Source organism: Caretta caretta, chromosome 5 (assembly GCF_965140235.1).
Source record: "Caretta caretta isolate rCarCar2 chromosome 5, rCarCar1.hap1, whole genome shotgun sequence".
Classification (NCBI taxonomy): Eukaryota; Metazoa; Chordata; order Testudines; family Cheloniidae; genus Caretta; species Caretta caretta.
This window is the reverse complement of record NC_134210.1, coordinates 26,774,965-26,789,606: the sequence shown is the minus strand read 5'-3', so window position 1 is coordinate 26,789,606 and position 14,642 is coordinate 26,774,965. Positions and strand designations below refer to the sequence as shown.

At 41.4% G+C, this 14,642-nt stretch overlaps 1 protein-coding gene across 12 annotated transcripts in view; it reads left to right on the top strand.

Annotated features, from left to right (window-relative positions):
• CPLANE1 (ciliogenesis and planar polarity effector complex subunit 1) overlaps positions 1-11,455 on the top strand; it is a 180,046-nt gene extending 168,591 nt beyond the window's left edge. For 10 of the 12 annotated variants that reach the window (XM_048849585.2, XM_048849583.2, XM_048849582.2 and 7 more), the window contains 6 exons: positions 1,028-1,089; positions 1,549-1,716; positions 3,681-3,805; positions 4,193-4,276; positions 9,294-9,457; positions 10,011-11,455. In XM_048849585.2, coding sequence (XP_048705542.2) covers positions 1,028-1,089; positions 1,549-1,716; positions 3,681-3,805; positions 4,193-4,276; positions 9,294-9,457; positions 10,011-10,145 — 738 coding nt within the window. In that variant the 3' untranslated portion in view covers positions 10,146-11,455. Of the gene's footprint in view, positions 1-1,027; positions 1,717-3,680; positions 3,806-4,192; positions 4,277-9,293; positions 9,458-10,010 lie in introns of those variants that run through there. The other 2 variants (XR_012668393.1, XR_012668392.1) reach the window with 1 other exon arrangement.
• Positions 11,456-14,642: the final 3,187 nt, after the last annotated feature.

The following is a 14,642-nucleotide window of genomic DNA, read 5'->3' as shown; positions in this document are numbered from 1 at the left end:
CAGCATTTGTCTGTTCTTAATAAGTGAAGAGCTCTCTTCAACTTAATCGACAAGAAATCTGTAGCTAAAGCTCTACAGGGGTTGAGACCTTGCCCAACAGCAAACACCTCCTCTGCTCTTGTGCTGATCAGCCAGATCCACAGAGCTGTCAGTAACTCCTGTATTGTTAACCTCCCCTGTCTTTAAGCTATGATTGGCTCAGCTCTTAGGTTGCAACTATGTAAGCCATGGGAAAACTGCCTACCCATAATGGTGACTTTCTGTTCACATTCAGAAACTCCTAATGATCATGTCTAGTAACTACCACGCTCTTCTTCTGATTGTTTCTTGGCAGTTCTGAGTTGCTCTGATCTGTGTGCCAAAACAGATAATTCAGACAAATCCATGTTCCCTCCCTGCTGCTTTCTTGCCCTTTCCCATGTGCCAGATCTCATGATTTTGTTGTATCACAATATTTGGTGCTTTTCTTAAAGCTTCTGCTCCTGGAGTTATGTGATGATGAGAGAATACCTATTTTAATTTAGAAAAAAGTTTCTGGACCTCAAAAGATTGGAAACATGTTCTCTAGCAGCTCAAGAACCAAAGGGCACCCCCCAAAATTATTTTGTAAAAAAAAAAAAACCCTCACGATTGTTAAGTCAATCTCTTGATATTTTGACTCAGGAGCTTTGATGCTTGGGGTTGGCAATTACAACCTTTCTTTGAAAATAAAATATGTTGCAGTTTAAAGCATGTGGTTTACACAGTCAGGAATGGTGACTTGGCAGAGTTTGTGCCGTATGAACAAGCAGTTGGGCTCCCGGGGGTTGGGTATGTTTCCTGAGTTTGGGAGAACTGAACGCATAATATTAGCCTGAACTCCTGCTGAGCCAGTACAGTTCCACTTTGCTCCTTACTCTGGGTAATGCCTCAAAGACACAGTCTAACCTCAAAAAGAGTAGCTATAATAAATAAGATCTGATAAGATTTTTAGGAGGTGAACTAAATGTATAGCAAGTTAAATGCTTGTTTTCATTTTCTTTTATAGCAGTTTGGTCTCTCTGCAAAGGAAATCAAATTGAGCCAGAAAAAGAAAGATGAAAAAGATAAGTAAGATACTACGAGTGTCATTCTGGGACTACTTATGTACTTCTAAATTTAACCATTCTGCCAGTCTCGGTGCCTAGCTAATTATGTCTGTCTTAACTCTGGAGTTTCAGATATTAATAACTTTTGATGTAAAAAGCATCAACAGTTTGTGTCATAATTCTCATTAAATTGTATTTGGGAGAAAGTTGAATATTTAACTTTTTCTGGTCTATATCTTTGTATTCTATTAACTATTTTTAATGTTCTGATTCGTTCTATTGAGGCTGTTAATTGCACCAATTATCTTAATTTGTGCAACTGAGTTCAGTGATCGCAGAAAGTATTTCAGTAACCATCATAAAAGGATGTTATGAAAGTGGACTGAGGAATCCATAAAACAGCTCTAGTTAAAATAAATAACTTTCACTGAATGATATAATGAACTAATGTGTAACTTTTGCCTTACTCTTTTCTCCAAAGAGCCCTGTTCTCTGAACATCATAATCTTAGAGTCTCACAAGCACTTTCCCTAATGAACGAGATGTTATCTGAGACAGTGCAGCTTCCTGCAAGTGAATTGAGACCATTGTCCAAAACAATGAGATCCCCTCGAGATTTCAGAAAGCAGCACCCCACATCTGCTAGAGGGTAACATATTTACAATTCAAACATACTTTGGTGTACAGGCCTCCCAAATGCACATCAGATTTGCTAGTTGAGATGTTTCAGAGTAACAGCCATGTTAGTCTGTATTCGCAAAAAGAAAAGGAGTACTTGTGGCACCTTAGAGACTAACCAATTTATTCTGTGTGACATGGATTAAGTTCGAATGAGTTAAATGTAATGGCAGTGGGCAAAATGGCTGGGTCTCTCTAGCTGATGTTTAACCTGGTGTTTGGAAGTCTCCAGCTGGCACACAGCTAGCATAGCTAGCTCCTACACCATCCTCTGGCAAGCACCAGAGAACAGAGCATTGAATGCTGCTGTTTTGGCATGCCTTGTGGATTACCCCTTGGGGATCATAGCCAGATAACCAGCTCCTTCAAATCCACCCCCACTTACCTGCATCCAGGAGATACTGAGCACAGCCGAGAGAATCTGGTGGCTCATGAGTCCATGAGCCCTGTAACATCTGGTAACAATCACCAATTTTTTTTAAAAGTCCTAGACTAGTGAAAACTGAACAATTTACCTGAACCTACTTGTAGTTGCATGTGTAACACTTCTGCCATGTGGAACTGGCAGCAACAAGGTCTAGGGGTTCCTTTTCAGCAATACAACACCCTCTCGGTGCCTCTAAGAGGCAATAGTTCCCCTCTTGCAAGCATAGAGTCTGAGTGTAGAAAAGAAAATTTTAATAAAAAAGGGGGAAAGAAACCCAGCAGGATTTATAAGCAAGCAGGATTCATAAGCAAAACACCCTCCCCCAAGAAGGTGGGGCAGTGTATTTTGCCTCAGGTTCTTAAGTCCAACAATTAAATGTTCCTTTAATGTGCCCGTTACTTCTCCCTCCACTGCACCCCACTCACAGTTGTTGTCCTTGGTCAGTGAAGATCCAGAGTTCAGAGGTGCATTCACATGAGTTCACCTCCCATCTGGGGGTGGAGGGAAGAAGGCATTTTGTTTGCTCCCTGGCTGCTCAGCTGGCCACTGCTAGCTGCACTGGCCGCCTGACTGGCCGCTCGTTGCTCTGCCGCTCCTACTAGGATTTCTTGAGGTCCTACCACTTAACCCAGCTTTATGTTCTCAGTGTGGGAGCCTCATTGCCAGTGCAGGCTAGGCAATTGCTTTCACCAGAGATTCTGTCTCATCACAGGTCAAATGTTTAGGCCTGGTTATTAGTGTTTTCAGCTCTATTGATACACAACAAAATAATCAGCTGTCATTACACAGTGGAGAGAGAGGCTAGTCAAATGGTGGCTAGGATTCTTAGATGGCACCCACGCCACCAGGTACAAACACCTGTCCCCACCCTCTCTCAACTAAACTGGGTTTTGGCCCTCCTGTCCCCTGCGTAACGAGTGTAGCTCAGTTGAGGGTGAGTCCCTCAATCAGGGTATGCCAAGCACAGTTCTGCTATCCTTGATTCACACAACAAGGATAACAACACTTTATTACCACTGCCCTCAATAACAAAGTGCCTTGTGATCCAACACCAGCCAAAAGTGATCTTTTGGGCAAAGCAAGCCCATGATGCTGCACACATAGGCAGAATGGGCATGTCTATGCAAACAAGGTTGGTTCCTGAAGTCTTCTTCCCCAGCTCATCTGTAGGTGTCAGAGGAGAGCTCATGCAGACCCTGCTTACATATGTACTGGTTTTCAGGAGAGCCTCCTGAATTTATACCCCTTCTCCTTTTCTAGAAAGAAATACTTCCACAGAAGTGACTTACATCACCGAGATAGTTAACTCTTCTTTGTTTTGTACTTTGCTGCTTATTGCCTTGTAGAAAATAATGGTATTTCATTTAATGTTACAAATTATTAAATATCCTCCCCTAGATATTATTGTTTCAAACATAGTTTGTTTTTATTGCAATACATTTGTACTAGTATAATTGTATGTTGCTAGCAGTGGTAAATATGTATTTTTTTTTTAATTCTTGCTTTAGAAGTCGTCCTGGTAGTCGCAGTCTATCAGCAAGTCAAGCTGAAAGGAGCAGAACTGCTGCCAAACCAGACTTTGGTAAAGCAAGATCCCATTCCACTCCACCTAAGGGTTTAGCTCAGTCTGCGGGTAAGAATTGAAATTCTGCTCTCTTCCCCCTCACGCACCTCTCCCCCCCCCTCATTTGTACATGGAGGCTAACAAGCTTATGGTGTAATGCAGGCTCCAGACCCAAGATCTGGATTGTTCTTTGAAGATGAGAATGTCGCTCTTATGATGACTTTAGCCTCTCAGATAGGATGTCAGTTATTTGACTGCTTCACCATTCCTTTCTGTATTCATGAAGGTCTTCATGTGAAATTTGTCCAGAGTCCATAATAAAAGGTAGTGTGGAACCCAGGAAGCAGGCACTTACTTGACACTCTCTCTTTCTCTCTTCCTTTTTGAAAACCCACATATATTACACACAATACTAAAACTGGTTGCAGTAAAACTGGTTTGTATGTTTTTTTTTAGGAACTGCCACTGTGGTATTACAGAAGAATATATCCAAAGGGAGGATTAGAAATGCAAGACATTATCCTGTTAACTCTAGGCAAGGTAAGCTATACAGAACAAAGAAATGGTGCTTTAAACTAAAAGATTAATATAGTGCTGTGTTTTACAAGACCTAAAAAACTTTGAGGTAAGTAACTATTTAAACAGTAAGACAAAATTATTGCATTTCTGAATTATTACTGCACATTTCAGGTGGTATTTTTGTATGGCACAGTACTCAAGACTAGAACTGGTTGAAAAATGGGGGGGGAAGGTATCCCCCTTTTTTACTGAAAATTTTTGAATTTTTAAATGTTTTGACGTGTTCTACCAGTGATTGAACGCCCTTTAACAACCTGAAAGGTGCAGTAAGTGCCTTGAAATGCATTGTTTAGCTCATCATTTCTATGAAATGGAATTTATGAATTGCAGCAGGAAAATAGTAAAGCTCATACATTTATGAAGCAGTGTACGGGAGGCAGCACAGGAGAGAAGTAGTGATTAACTGGGTTCAGTTCCCAGCTTTACTACAAATTAGTATTGTGACCTTGAGCAAGTCCCTTCATCTCTTTGTAAGGCTGTTTCCCCTCAATTAGGGCATCTAGGTAGTACTGCAGTACAAACAATAAATATATCTATGATAGGAGAGTGGAAGCAGTCATATTGTACTACTCAAAAAATTAGGAAGACCTAATTCGGCCAGACAAGGTTTGGAAAAGGAATTTAGGATATATTGAGGCCTAAGTCTCCTTTCCATTACCCATGTTTATGCTAGTCTCACTGGTGTTTAAGTAGTGTAATGGAGTAGAGACCCTACTCGAACTAGCCTCATGTGGTGTGACTCTGTTCATAGAATCATAGAATATAAGGGTTGGAAGGGACCCCAGAAGGTCATCTAGTCCAACCCCCTGCTCGAAGCAGGACCAATTCCCAGTTAAATCATCCCAGCCAGGGCTTTGTCAAGCCTGACCTTAAAAACCTCTAAGGAAGGAGATTCTACCACCTCCCTAGGTAACGCATTCCAGTGTTTCACCACCCTCTTAGTGAAAAAGTTTTTCCTAATATCCAATCTAAACCTCCCCCACTGCAACTTGAGACCATTACTCCTCGTTCTGTCATCTGATACCATTGAGAACAGTCTAGAGCCATCCTCTTTGGAACCCCCTTTCAGGTAGTTGAAAGCAGCTATCACATCCCCCCTCATTCTTCTCTTCTGCAGGCTAAACAATCCCAGCTCCCTCAGCCTCTCCTCATAAGTCATGTGTTCCAGACCCCTAATCATTTTTGTTGCCCTTCGCTGGACTCTCTCCAATTTATCCACATCCTTCTTGAAGTGTGGGGCCCAAAACTGGACACAGTACTCCAGATGAGGCCTCACCAATGTCGAATAGAGGGGAACGATCACGTCCCTCGATCTGCTTGCTATGCCCCTACTTATACATCCCAAAATGCCATTGGCCTTCTTGGCAACAAAGGCACACTGCTGACTCATATCCAGCTTCTCGTCCACTGTCACCCCTAGGTCCTTTTCTGCAGAACTGCTGCCTAGCCATTCGGTCCCTAGTCTGTAGCTGTGCATTGGGTTCTTCCGTCCTAAGTGCAGGACCCTGCACTTATCCTTATTGAACCTCATCAGATTTCTTTTGGCCCAATCCTCCAATTTGTCTAGGTCCTTCTGTATCCTATCCCTCCCCTCCAGCGTATCTATCACTCCTCCCAGTTTAGTATCATCCGCAAATTTGCTGAGAGTGCAATCCACACCATCCTCCAGATCATTTATGAAGATATTGAACAAAACCGGCCCCAGGACCGACCCTTGGGGCACTCCACTTGATACCGGCTGCCAACTAGACATGGAGCCATTGATCACTACCCGTTGAGCCCGACAATCTAGCCAGCTTTCTACCCACCTTGTAGTGCATTCATCCAGCCCATACTTCCTTAACTTGCTGACAAGAATACTGTGGGAGACCGTGTCAAAAGCTTTGCTAAAGTCAAGAAACAATACATCCACTGCTTTCCCTTCATCCACAGAACCAGTAATCTCATCATAGAAGGCGATTAGATTAGTCAGGCATGACCTTCCCTTGGTGAATCCATGCTGGCTGTTCCTGATCACTTTCCTCTCATGCAAGTGCTTCAGGATTGATTCTTTGAGGACCTGCTCCATGATTTTTCCAGGGACTGAAGTGTTTGATTGTCCTGTCTATTTGCTATTTCTGTATGAAGTTACTATTTTTCTAAAATGGTTGTTTATGAACTTTTGGGTTATGTGACCTCCAGCTGGAGTCTCCTTTTGTGTAATTAGGTCTACTTATCATATCTTAGAAGTAGTTAAGGCTTTTACTAAGGGTTCTAAGAACATTTGGAAAGTGTCCTCATAATCTCACAGCCTGTCCACAAGCTAGGCAGGTGAACGGGCAGGAAACCAAGTAGATTTCCCTCTGAGTTTCATCAGAATCAACACATTCCCATGAAACATTTCAGTTTTGATAGGAAAACGTTACATTGAGAAATTTCAGACCAGTTGTCGTAGCAAGATCCAATTCCAATTGTCAGTTCCTCAGGAGAATATAAGAAGCTTGCTGATTCCTGCCTAAAAAGTTTAAGTGCCACTCATTGTATTGGAGTCCAGTGGCACCTTAAAGACGAACGGATTTATTTGGGCATAAGCTTTCGTGGGTAAAAAACCACTTCAGTTGCATCTGATGAAGTGGTTTTTTACCCACAAAAGCTTATGCCCAAATAAATCCATTAGTCTTTAAGGTGCCACCGGACTTCTTCTTGTTTTTGTGGAAACAGACTAACACGACTACCCCCTGATACTTGACTCGTTGTATTGCATATATTGTATTATCTGTAGCTTTTTATACTGTGAATTTTTATACTGTGTCACCATAAAGTGTGAGTGCCTTCCAGTCATGCATTAAGCAATGTTACTGTGCATGTCACATATTGTCCAATCACTCATCCTCAAAGGACAAGCATAAGCAGTGGAGTGTCTTATTTTGGTAGGTTTTTCAGGTTTTTTAAATATACATGATGATAGGCATTTATAAGGAGGCATGTTAAAGAAATTTCCCTTGCACTTGTGAGGGAAGGTGGTGAGGTTTGTGATGGCCCTTAGTTCTTGGGAAAGCTCATTCCACAGTCTTAGACCAGCCTCTGATAAAGTTCTGTCTCCCACACATTCAAGTTTTTCCTTATTATAGAGTTCCATTGTGCCAGAGGAGTGAAGTTGTTGACCATGGTGTTAATCCTGGAGCTTTAGTGGTCTTTTAGGTATATCCTGGACCCAGACCATGGAGTTCCTTTAAGATAAGGACTGAGACCTTGAACTTGATTCAGAGTTCTGTTAGGAGCCAGTTTAGAGAGCGGAGAACAAGTTTGATTGCTGTGTGCTGAGAAAATGTGCTGCAGCATTGTGTACTAGTTGGAGTTTCCCAAGTGCTGAAGGCTTCATGCTCATGTATATCATGTTTCTGTAGTCCAGCCAAGAAATGACAAAGGCATGAATTACTGAGGCCAGGGCATCTTCAGAAAATCACTTCATGTTGGGAGTCTAGACTGTCCTCCAATGTCCTTGATTCCAAGGCCGAGGAAAGTATGACATCTGCTTCAAGAAACTGAACTGCAGCAACATCACTTATGCATGAGTCCAGAGAGAATGTCAGAGAATCTAGGGGACTATAAGGCACCATATGCTACTGTAACTAGAAGAATCAAAGGTGGCATTTTTTATTACTGTATTATTGTATACCTCCAAAATCCAGGGTCTTGGGAATATTTTCATAGAAGATAAATTCAAAGGAGAGTCTCTAGTGGGACTATATTTTTTTTTAAATGGGGGATTTAGTGAGTTTTGGAATATATTCTATAAAACAAACTTCTAGCCTTGTCTCTGACTGACATAATTTCCATCTTTTTGTTTAACAAAAATCTTAAAATTGTGCATTGTTAGTCATTGTAGGCTGCTGAATACAAGAGGAGAAAACAAATTTAGCATTTGACCTTTTGATCAGTATTGCTAAAAGTAGTTGATATAGTTTAAACATTAAAGTGCCCTTCTGAGCTACATGATAAGAAATTTGATTCTTGTTCTTTTTGGCCTACTGGTTACACAAAACAACCTACATTTGAAACTCGACATTTTAATTTACAAAACTATATTCATTTCTTCCATGAAGTGGTTCTGTGGGGTTATGAGGCCTCCAGTTTGTGGGGGGAATGGTCATTGGAGTTCACCAGATCTATTTATCAGTCTTGAACCAAAAAAATTACCTAAGCAAGTGCACTGCAGTGGTAGGCTGCTGTCTTCTTTCACCACAATATTCTCTCTTAGGCACATTAACAATGTCCTAATTAATATAGTAATGAATTTGCTCCCATAACAGTTGTTTCTATGATCTTGAGAAACCTGTGAGGCTTAAATCTTAAAATTAAGAACATTTACAAAAAAGGCTTTTCACAAAAAGCTATTTATCCTTTTGTGGAGATCCAAGCTCTAAAACCATGGAATATCCCTGGTCTCCATTCCCAGTCAAGGACATATGCTGGAGTTGCTCTTATTTTGAAATAGGTTCTGAAGAGATTAGGCCATTCTAAATGTATTTAGCCATGACTTTCACCCATTCTTTGTTCAAACATCCCCTTTTTAATAGTATTTGTAATATTCATCTGAGGATTTGGAGATTTGTCATGTTGTGGCCAGTTAGTAGCAGGGTAAGTAGCTCATTTTCCCTAGCTTAGGCTTTGATTTTTTGAATAGGATTATGTTACAGCATCCATTCCCTGATCCTGAATTTCGTTTCTGCATGCTAGTTTTCTGGAAGACAAACACTCTGTGCTCTGACTACATAAAGATAGCAAGAAATATCTGCTGATCTGTGATTGGACAGATGAGATCATGAAGTTTCTGATATACTCTGAGTAGGGAAGTGCTGCTAATATTTTAGGGACAGTGAGGGTACTGGGTATTTAGCTAGAAGTATTTCAACAGAACAGCTATAAAGGATACTGATTTTTATTTTATCACAAATTCATAAACAATGGCATGATTTCTTTGTGTTCCCCTATTCAGCCTCTGATTATCAAACACTCAGCACAAGGAATCTGAGAAGACCTACACCCTGTGCAGCTGTAATTCAGAGAGATTATGAGTCTGAGCGAGATTCAATAAGTCCTTGGAGTGTCCCTGATGATATCCAAAGACTCCTTCATGACCATTATGATTCCCTACTTGAGGTAAGGAGTCAGCGCCTATCTTGTGTCCAAAGGACAGGTATTTCATATGCCCTTAATTACCTCTCTTGCATTTGAAATAGATTTCACATCCAAAGTGTGAGAGTGCAGGAGGTGGAGGTAGTAGCTGAGGATTCTTGTTATAAATATTACAGCAGCAGTTTAGCGGAGCCTCATGTTCTCATTATAAAGCTGTTGCTACTGCCATGTCTTTACTGGTGTAGCATGGACTGGGAAAACAAACTACCTTATAACCTTGCAAGTGCATACTGATTTCTTGTATGCTGGGGGCTCACTTCAGTTGCTACCAAGTAGCCAACTGGGACACAATTGTGTAATAGCCTTGTTGCTTAGGCAAAAGAGAAATTAGCTTCCCTTTGGCACAAGCATGTCTTGTTCTCAAGATATTTTATAGAAAAGTCTAAGTAGATGATTGTTTAAATCAGGACAAAAGTTTACGACACCAACATGATGAGCACTTCAGCTATCTGTATAGGGATTTCTAGAGGCCTTATACATACCTTGGCTCACTGTTCACCCTCTTTTTCCCTCATAGGTCTCTGTGCTGCATGAAGAGGATTGTTCTCCTCTTAGCATTAATGACAGTGTATCTGAAAGCACAGGAAGTATCCTGAGCAAACTGGACTGGAACGCTGTTGAGGCTATGGTAGCGAATGTGGAAGAAAAGTGAAGAGAAGATGTCTCGACCTCTGTGCGGCCCTACCATTCCATTGTATTTTAAACAGAACCCTTCATTGAAACCCTTCAATTTGCAGTTATGCTTAAAACTCAATAGTGGATTATGACTCTTGTACCATGGAAAGTGTTTGAATCTCTTTGAAATAGGTTCCTTAGTTTCCTGGTTAAAGACCATATACTTTGGTGTTAATGTGCATTGTCTCTTCAGCTTCTCTTATGCTCAGGACAGACTCTTGTAATCTCGTAAGAAAAATATCAGTTAGTTTAATGTAATTCCAAGTTAGGTTGATAGATGCTTTACAGACTTTGTTATAGAAATACTATTGACTTGTAATTGTAAACAGGGAATCAAGATGTCATGCAGTACCATGTTGAGACCCACCAGTTTTTAATCTTCCATTGAGCAATGCTGTAACTGAGTGGGTAAGGGAACTTGTGTGCCAATATTGACTTTATTTCTCAAAATAAGTGTACAGACAATTTAAAGAGTTTTAATGATCAGATTTTCTCCTTCAACTACTTTAATATCAACTCAGTAAAAAGTTTCATTTTATACTTTTAGAGCAATCCAGTTAGTGTTAACTATTAAGTATATTAACAAGTGTGATATTTTGATTTGGTTTTAATAAAATCTTGGTTTTGTCTGTTTACAGTGATATTCCTCCCAATACATCAAAAAACAGTAGAGAGTTTGCTTTTGCATTTTTATATTAGTGCCTTTATTCTAAGTCATAGGTGGTGACCCTAAGCTAAAGTTCTTCCTTTCTTCTTCAGAGATTTTAAGGACCAGTCTGACTTCTGTTTCTTACTTAGCAGCATGAACTACAGCATAGCTTTGAGAAAGATACCTGAGTCCTTAAATCGTAACTTTTTTAGATAAGTGTTTAGCATGCAGAGACCATGAGTATTTATTCATTAGATTTGGTGAAAAGATGGCAGTGGGAAAGACCAGCAAATGTGGATAGTTTTCACTTTTAGCATCAGCTGCCTTTAGTAAAATATTAATTCAGGCATTTTATACAGCTACTTTTTACATCCATCTATATTTTCCAGAGCACAACTATTTCCTAGCACTGAAACTGGTTGACAGTACCTTCCTAATGAAACATTTTAGTTTTCAAGCTCTTTTTGTCCTCTAGCAGACACACCTTTATTGCTGTGCAGGTCAAAACCTATTCCTGTCCTTTTCATACTGCTAACAAACAAGTGAGTAGCCTAGGAACATCAGTTGATCACCTCTTAATTTTAATCTGACACAAAAGTGTCAGCGAATGCCCTCAATAAAATAATAATGGCAACTCATGTAGCAAGTCTTAACTTTATTTGGTATATGCATAGGCCAAAAGCAGTAGGGTAATTACAGATAGACATTTTTAGGGTCAGCAATGTGGGAGGTAAGTGATGTATTTGATGAGCCAGAAATTAAGAGCAAGCATTCACCTGCTTATTGAGATGAAAAATTGTTGTTCATTACCACCTACACTATGAAGCCCATTTGGTCAATTACTAGGGTAGAACTGTAAATAATAATGCAGAAGTGTTCAATAAATGTTTGGGTTTTTTCCCCCCATATGATAACTGAAAATAAAAAGGGACAGAGCTCAGGTCATTCTGATTACTCCTACTCGGCCAGTACAGACCTAACACCCTTACCTGTCACAGCTCGCAATGTGTACACCACTCCTTCTCTGGCCATTCTGCACCGCCTCACAGAACAGAGAATGTATACTACATCCCACCTTGGAGATTCTCTGCCTCAAGGCATGGCTCCTGCTTGGTTCGAACACATAGAAAGCCCCTGTTCAAGAAAGGTACAAGAGGTTCTGTTATATAGTAGAAAGTCCTTGACATGACATACTTACTGCAGAAATGGTCCAGGTTTCAGGTTTGGTGCACATCTCAACAAATCTCCCCAACATTTGCGAGTCTTAAACATGACCTTTTCAGGGTCAATGCATAGTCTAGGATATGTGGATCTCTCTTAGGGTCCATGTAGCAGCTGTAACAGCTTTCCATCAGCCTGTAGAGGGATACTCAGTGCTGTCACACCCAACCACTAAGAGGTTCCCCAAGGGTATAGTAAACCTCTTGCCTCCCTAAATCTGGTACTGAAAGGATGACTAGGCCTGCCTTCTAACCCATGGCCACCTGTTTGCTGCTGTACCTATCAATGAAAACAGCCTCCCTGGTAACAATTATTTTTGCCAGAAGAATAGGAGAGATAGTGGCTCTGATGGCACATCCTGTGGTGATGTGGGTGCCTCCTGGAACTGGGGTACCACTGAGCCCCCTGACTCACCAGTCTGGGCTCTTGCTCACGCTATAGTGCTGTAACAAGCTGCAAAGCCCTCCAGCCTGTACTTTCACCAGCATTCACACAGGTAGGGACACATCCAACTGCAGGCTCTCTAACCACCAGCTTCCCAGCCTAGGACCCCAGAGCAGTATTGTCCCGCCCTGGTCAAATCGGGCCAGTATATGCATTTAATACCCACTCCACTTCTCCCTCAATGTGAAGAGAGCAATGCACACTTTTGTTGACCCAGCATTTTCCCCAAGCACACCAGTCAAAGGTTACTGATTTAGATTAAAACAAGTTTGCTATCACTTCAAATCTATCTTTTGTAGTTAATAAACAGATCAAAGCAGATTACCTAAACAAAAAAATGCAAACTCAGCAGAATATACTAAATAGATGGGATATGAATAGCAGATTCTCACCCTAACCGATGGTACAGGCAGACTTGTAGATTTTTAAGGCACAAGCTACACTTGCTTTGCATCTTGGAATCCCCAGATGTTTCATGCACAGGCCAGAAATCCCGGGTCTAGCACTTCTCCCAGTTCAGTCTTAGTTCCTCAGGTGTTTCCAGGAGTGAAGAACCACAGATGAATGTCACTCCCTACCTTGCTTTTGCCGATGGCAGAAACCCTTTGTTCCAAAGCTTGGTTCCCAGACCAGTCTGTGGAAAAATACTGACATCCCAAGATGAAGTCCAGCATCATGGGGCCTGGTCACATGTCCTTGTAGAGTCATAGCAGCCATCACTCACAGGCTGGCACCTTCGCAGGAAGGCTCACCAAGTAGGAGATAAGCTTCTCCTAAGGCCTGTTGTTTTACCTAATGATTCATTATCCTGAATAGGCCCAACCAGCTATCTAGACTGAAAGCATCTTGTCTAGTGGGTGTTACCCAGGTGTAACTACATGTGAAATACAGATACATTGTCTATATTCATAACTTCAGATACAAAAATTATACATGCATACAAATAGGATAATCCTATTCAGCAAATCATAACTTTTCCAATGACACCACACATCGAATATTAGGGATGGAAGAGACCTTAGGAGGTCATCTAGTCCAATCCCCTGCTCAAAGCAGGACCAGTCCCCAACTAAATCATCCCAGACAGGGCTTTGTCAAGCCAAACCTTAATACATGACTTGTCTTGTACAAAATGCATTATAATTATTCTATAAACCTATCATCATAATATCCCTGTGAAGAATATGGGGTGCAGTGTCATACACACACACACTCCCCCCACAAGATATTTTTTTCCAGACAAGGTTACACTCAGCCCCCATCCAAAACTCATCCCTAAGGTAACCTCCCCCTTTCAAATGAATCAGTTGATTCACCTTCCAATCTTCTACCCCAAGTGTCACCAAGGGAGGCTATATTACATATCCTAAAATGTCAGGCGAATCCTGGCCTTCTACCTGGACAGGATAAAGGCCTTCAGGAAGTCCCCTAGGCTTTTCCTTTCCATTGCAGAAAGATCCAAGGGCTTAGCAATAGCAGCCCAAAGGCTCTCCAAGTGGGTCTTGAATTGCATTAGACAGTGTTATTAATTTAGTCGCATGACCCCTCCAGACTCTATTCATACATGCTTCACAAAGTCGATCTCCTCATCCGTTGCCTTCTTCAAGCATGTCCCTATTTCAGAGATCTGTAGAGCGGCGACATGGGCATCGGTTGACACCTTCGCGGAACACTATGTGATCACTGGAGACTCCGCTCTGATGTCATCTTCAGCTCCACAGTGCTGTCATCTGTAACTGACCAGACTCCAAAGTCCCAGCCATCCAGAAGGGGTACTGCTTGGGAGTCATCTACAGTGGAGCACCCACAGAGACACTACTTGAAGAAGAATTTACTCCCCTTGTGCTGTAATGGTGGTTCTTTAAGATGCATGTCCATATGGGTGCACCACAACTCACCCTCCTTGCCTTTATTTCGGAGTTCTTATCTATGACTCTGCGGTAGAGAAAGAACTGAAGGGGGTTAACCCAAATGTGCAGGCTAGCCTCATGATGCAGCACTAGGAGAAACCTTGGATATGTGGGCCTAATGGACACTGCTACCAAAGTTCTCCCATCAGCAGCACAGGGACGCAAGCACACCTACTGCGGAGCATCCATAGGAGGACACATCTCAAAGAGCCACCATTACTGTACAAGGTTCTTTTTGGCCCAGCCCTAT